This window comes from Mus pahari, chromosome 2 (assembly GCF_900095145.1).
Source record: "Mus pahari chromosome 2, PAHARI_EIJ_v1.1, whole genome shotgun sequence".
Classification (NCBI taxonomy): Eukaryota; Metazoa; Chordata; class Mammalia; order Rodentia; family Muridae; genus Mus; species Mus pahari.
The window spans coordinates 131,516,937-131,520,076 of NC_034591.1; the positions used below are offsets into that span (position 1 = coordinate 131,516,937).

A 3,140-nucleotide genomic window follows, 5' to 3' on the forward strand; every position below is an offset into this window, starting at 1 on the left:
CTTAATTTTCACATATCGGTCTGACTGGTGTCTGATGAACTTCTTGGTCCTCTTTTTGACGATCTTGGGCTTCACCAGAGGGCGGAGGGCAGCCATGATGCCTTTTTACAAAAGTCAGACGCACGTTAGTAAAGAAACTGGGAGGTGGGGCTTCAAGTCTCAGGCCTTCAGTGAGTGATGTTGCAGAGTGTCTTCCAATCACCAGTTACCGAGCAAACTGGGAATGGAATGGGTACCTCTGCCAGGCTGCTCTCCCTCTTGCTTCCGAAGCTGGCAGAAGACTAGCCACTCTCCAGACGCGATCCCAAGAGGTCAGCGGGTCACCTCACCCACTCCGAACCTCAAAGAACCCCAACCAGGTCTCTCTGGCGGAGGAGCAGCAGCAAATCCCTCTCCACTAAGCTTCGTTATGCGTTAAGTGTTGCGACCTTAAATACGCAAAGCCACCAAGTACTCCTAACACGCCACCAGTCCGCCTGTCCCTCCCGGATCGCCTCGCAGCACCAACCAATGGTTGTCCCCCGCGCAGACAACCTGCTCCGCCGGGCGTGCGCTGAGAACCCATCGGACTCACGGTCAGAAAGCATTTCTGCTCACCGGCGAGCGGCGGCAGCTCCCTGACTCAGGATTTCGGCCCCGCCGCAGAAAAAGGCGGCTAACACGCTAAGCAGAAAGCGGCGGGCGCCGTCCGAAACCCACGGGCCGCATGGCAGCAAGCCCGCCCTGGCCGAAACCGGACCCCGGGCAGACCAGAGCAGCGCCAGTGGCCAGGCCCGTGCGCCCTCGCCACTACCACGCCGGCGCGGAGGCCACCGTCGAGGCCTCCCCACGCGGAGACGGGGTCCCGCCGAAGCCGCAGGCGGCGGATGGCCGCCGATGCACACTCACCGCAAAACAGATGGCAGCCACCTCGTAGGCAGCGCCGAGGAAGAAGGAAGAGGCGGCGGCGGCGCGCAAAGTATGATGGGACGGAGTCTTAGGTCCTGGCAGAGAAAAGGGAGGCACTTCCGGCTCTGGGTCCTCTAAAGAAAACTAAGATGTGCCTGAGAAATGATGCAGAAAAAAAAACCCTAGTGGACTAGTGTTCTTTAGTAAACATTAACATCTTCGGATGAACTAAAATTTCTATTTCTTTGGGACTACTTAAGAAATTAGGGATTCTTTTTGAGCTAAGACCTGCTAGGTGGGCAGTTATTTCCGCCCTAAGTGGAAGCCCAATAGCTTTTTAAACTGTTGGATCCCGAGTGTGCCCCCTTGTGGCTGGGAGGTAGCAAAACAGAGACTCTTGGAAGCTCCTTAGGCGGTTGGTTGAGCAAATGTCCCAAAACTTCCTAATGTACAGATGCGCAAACCCCTGTCTTATGAAGTGCTACCGAGCCTTCTCGCGACTTCTGTATGTTTAAATCTTCTCTACTTATGGTATGTACCTAATGTATTAATAAGCGATAGGTTAGCCGGGCACTGGTGGCACACGCCTTTAATCCCAGCACTTGGGAGGCAAGAGAGGCAGGCAGGTGGTTAGAATTTGAACTCAGGACCTCTGGAAGAACAATCAGTGCTCTAAACCACAGAGCCATCTCTCCAGGTCCCACCCCCATCCTTTGGGGGTTTTTTTGGGTTTTTTGGAGGTTTTTTGGTTTTTGGAGACAGGGTTTCTCTGTGTAGCTCTGTGGCTGTCCTGGAACTCACTCTGTAGACCAGGCTGGCCTCGAACTCAGAAATCCGCCTGCTTCTGCCTCCCGAGTGCTGGGATTAAAGGCCTGCACCGCCACTGCCCAGCTGTTTTGTTGTTTAAGACACGGTTTCTCTGTGTAACCCTGACTGTGATTGAGTTCACTCTGTAGACCAGGCTGGCTGGAGATCTTCCTGTCTCTGCCTCCCAAGTGCTGAGATTAAAGGTGTGTGTCACCACTGCCCAGCAGAATAAATTAAACAATTTTCAAACCTTGACTCTACAAACTCACACAAGAGATGCCACTGGTGATCTTGACAGTGGCTCCAGGAGGTGGGGACAAATGCTGAAATGGGTATGCTGCCCCAACCCTTGTGCTTGCTGTAAAAGGAGTGTAGAAACCCAGATAAGTAGTGTGTCTTGTCTGGGGTGGCTGGGTCACAAGCAGTGGGGCAGGACTGTCGCTTTCCTGTGTCTGTGGCTTGCCCTCCCTTCCCAAACGCTGCTTGGCCTATAGGCCAATGGAACATGGAAGTGTGTAGCTAATGGCACCTTACAGAGTGCATTACATAAAGAGAAAGGCAAGTGGGTGGATTATACAGAAGGCCCATGAACGAGAAAGTATGGCTCTGGTTTCTGAAGACTCACAGGGGTTGGGGGCCTCAGTCTAAGGGTCTCTCTCCAGCTGAGGACATGCTACCTCATTTAACAGAGGACACTCTTACTGTCTGTTGTGTCCCTGTAGGCATTAATGTCCCAGGATGGGAGGTAGGAGGTGTCCTGGGGAATCTGTCTCTTACTGTCCAGCCCATAAGCAGGAAATCACATGACAAGGCTAGTTTAGTGAAGGTTAGTTCAGCTCTCACCTAGTTTATTTCAAAACGGCAGAGGTCATGACAGAGGAGAACAGCATGTGTGTGGGGGCACATCCACACCCCACTGGTCACTGTGGCATCAGGGGACATATCCCCAGGCCTTCCCTGGGAATGGTTTGGTTTTCTGTATAGCTCATTGGTATCTTATGTCTGCAGCTGGGGGCTTCTGGCTGCACTGTCTTCTGGTCCAGCATCTTGCAGGCCACTCTAGTTGATGGAGTACACCTTGTTTGCATCATAATAAGCATGGGTCATATAAGAAAAGTCTTTCATGGGCCACCAGTTCTTAGAGTGGTAGATGGCAGGGTAAACAGGGGGCTTGCGTTCTACACAGCTGAAGATAGCCAGGCTCTGGTCCTTGGTCACAGTGGGCAGATAGAGCCTCAGCTTGTCCAGAAGGTGACCGGGCCAGAAGTAATTGGGATGGGTGCCTGAGGGAACACTTAACCTCTTCAACTTCAGCTTCCTGGAAAAGGAAAAGGCATAGGGAAGGTTGCTGTGGCACAGGGACCGCCAGGGCTCCTTCTCAGCAGAGAACATAAGCCGTGACCATTCTGTCCAGTGTGAAGAGCGGCCACTCTGTCCAGTGTGAA

At 53.0% G+C, this 3,140-nt stretch overlaps 2 protein-coding genes and 1 non-coding gene across 3 annotated transcripts in view; all 3 read right to left on the reverse strand.

Moving 5' to 3' along the window:
* Rpl32 (ribosomal protein L32) overlaps window positions 1-956 on the reverse strand; it is a 3,288-nt gene extending 2,332 nt beyond the window's left edge. The window contains exons 1-2 of the mRNA XM_021191245.2: window positions 889-956; window positions 5-101 (exon numbers count right to left, since the gene is read on the reverse strand). Of these exons, the coding sequence (XP_021046904.1) occupies window positions 5-96 (92 nt within the window). The 5' untranslated portion in view covers window positions 97-101; window positions 889-956. The remainder of the gene's footprint in view (window positions 1-4; window positions 102-888) is intronic.
* On the reverse strand, window positions 176-314 carry LOC115063474. Its single transcript, XR_003843348.1, has one exon. It is a non-coding gene; the product is annotated as a small nucleolar RNA SNORA7 (small nucleolar RNA).
* A 1,612-nt stretch (window positions 957-2,568) lies between the features above and the next one.
* Efcab12 (EF-hand calcium binding domain 12) overlaps window positions 2,569-3,140 on the reverse strand; it is a 21,799-nt gene continuing 21,227 nt past the window's right edge. The window contains exon 9 of the mRNA XM_021191771.2: window positions 2,569-3,013. Coding sequence (XP_021047430.1) covers window positions 2,755-3,013 — 259 coding nt within the window. The 3' untranslated portion in view covers window positions 2,569-2,754. The remainder of the gene's footprint in view (window positions 3,014-3,140) is intronic.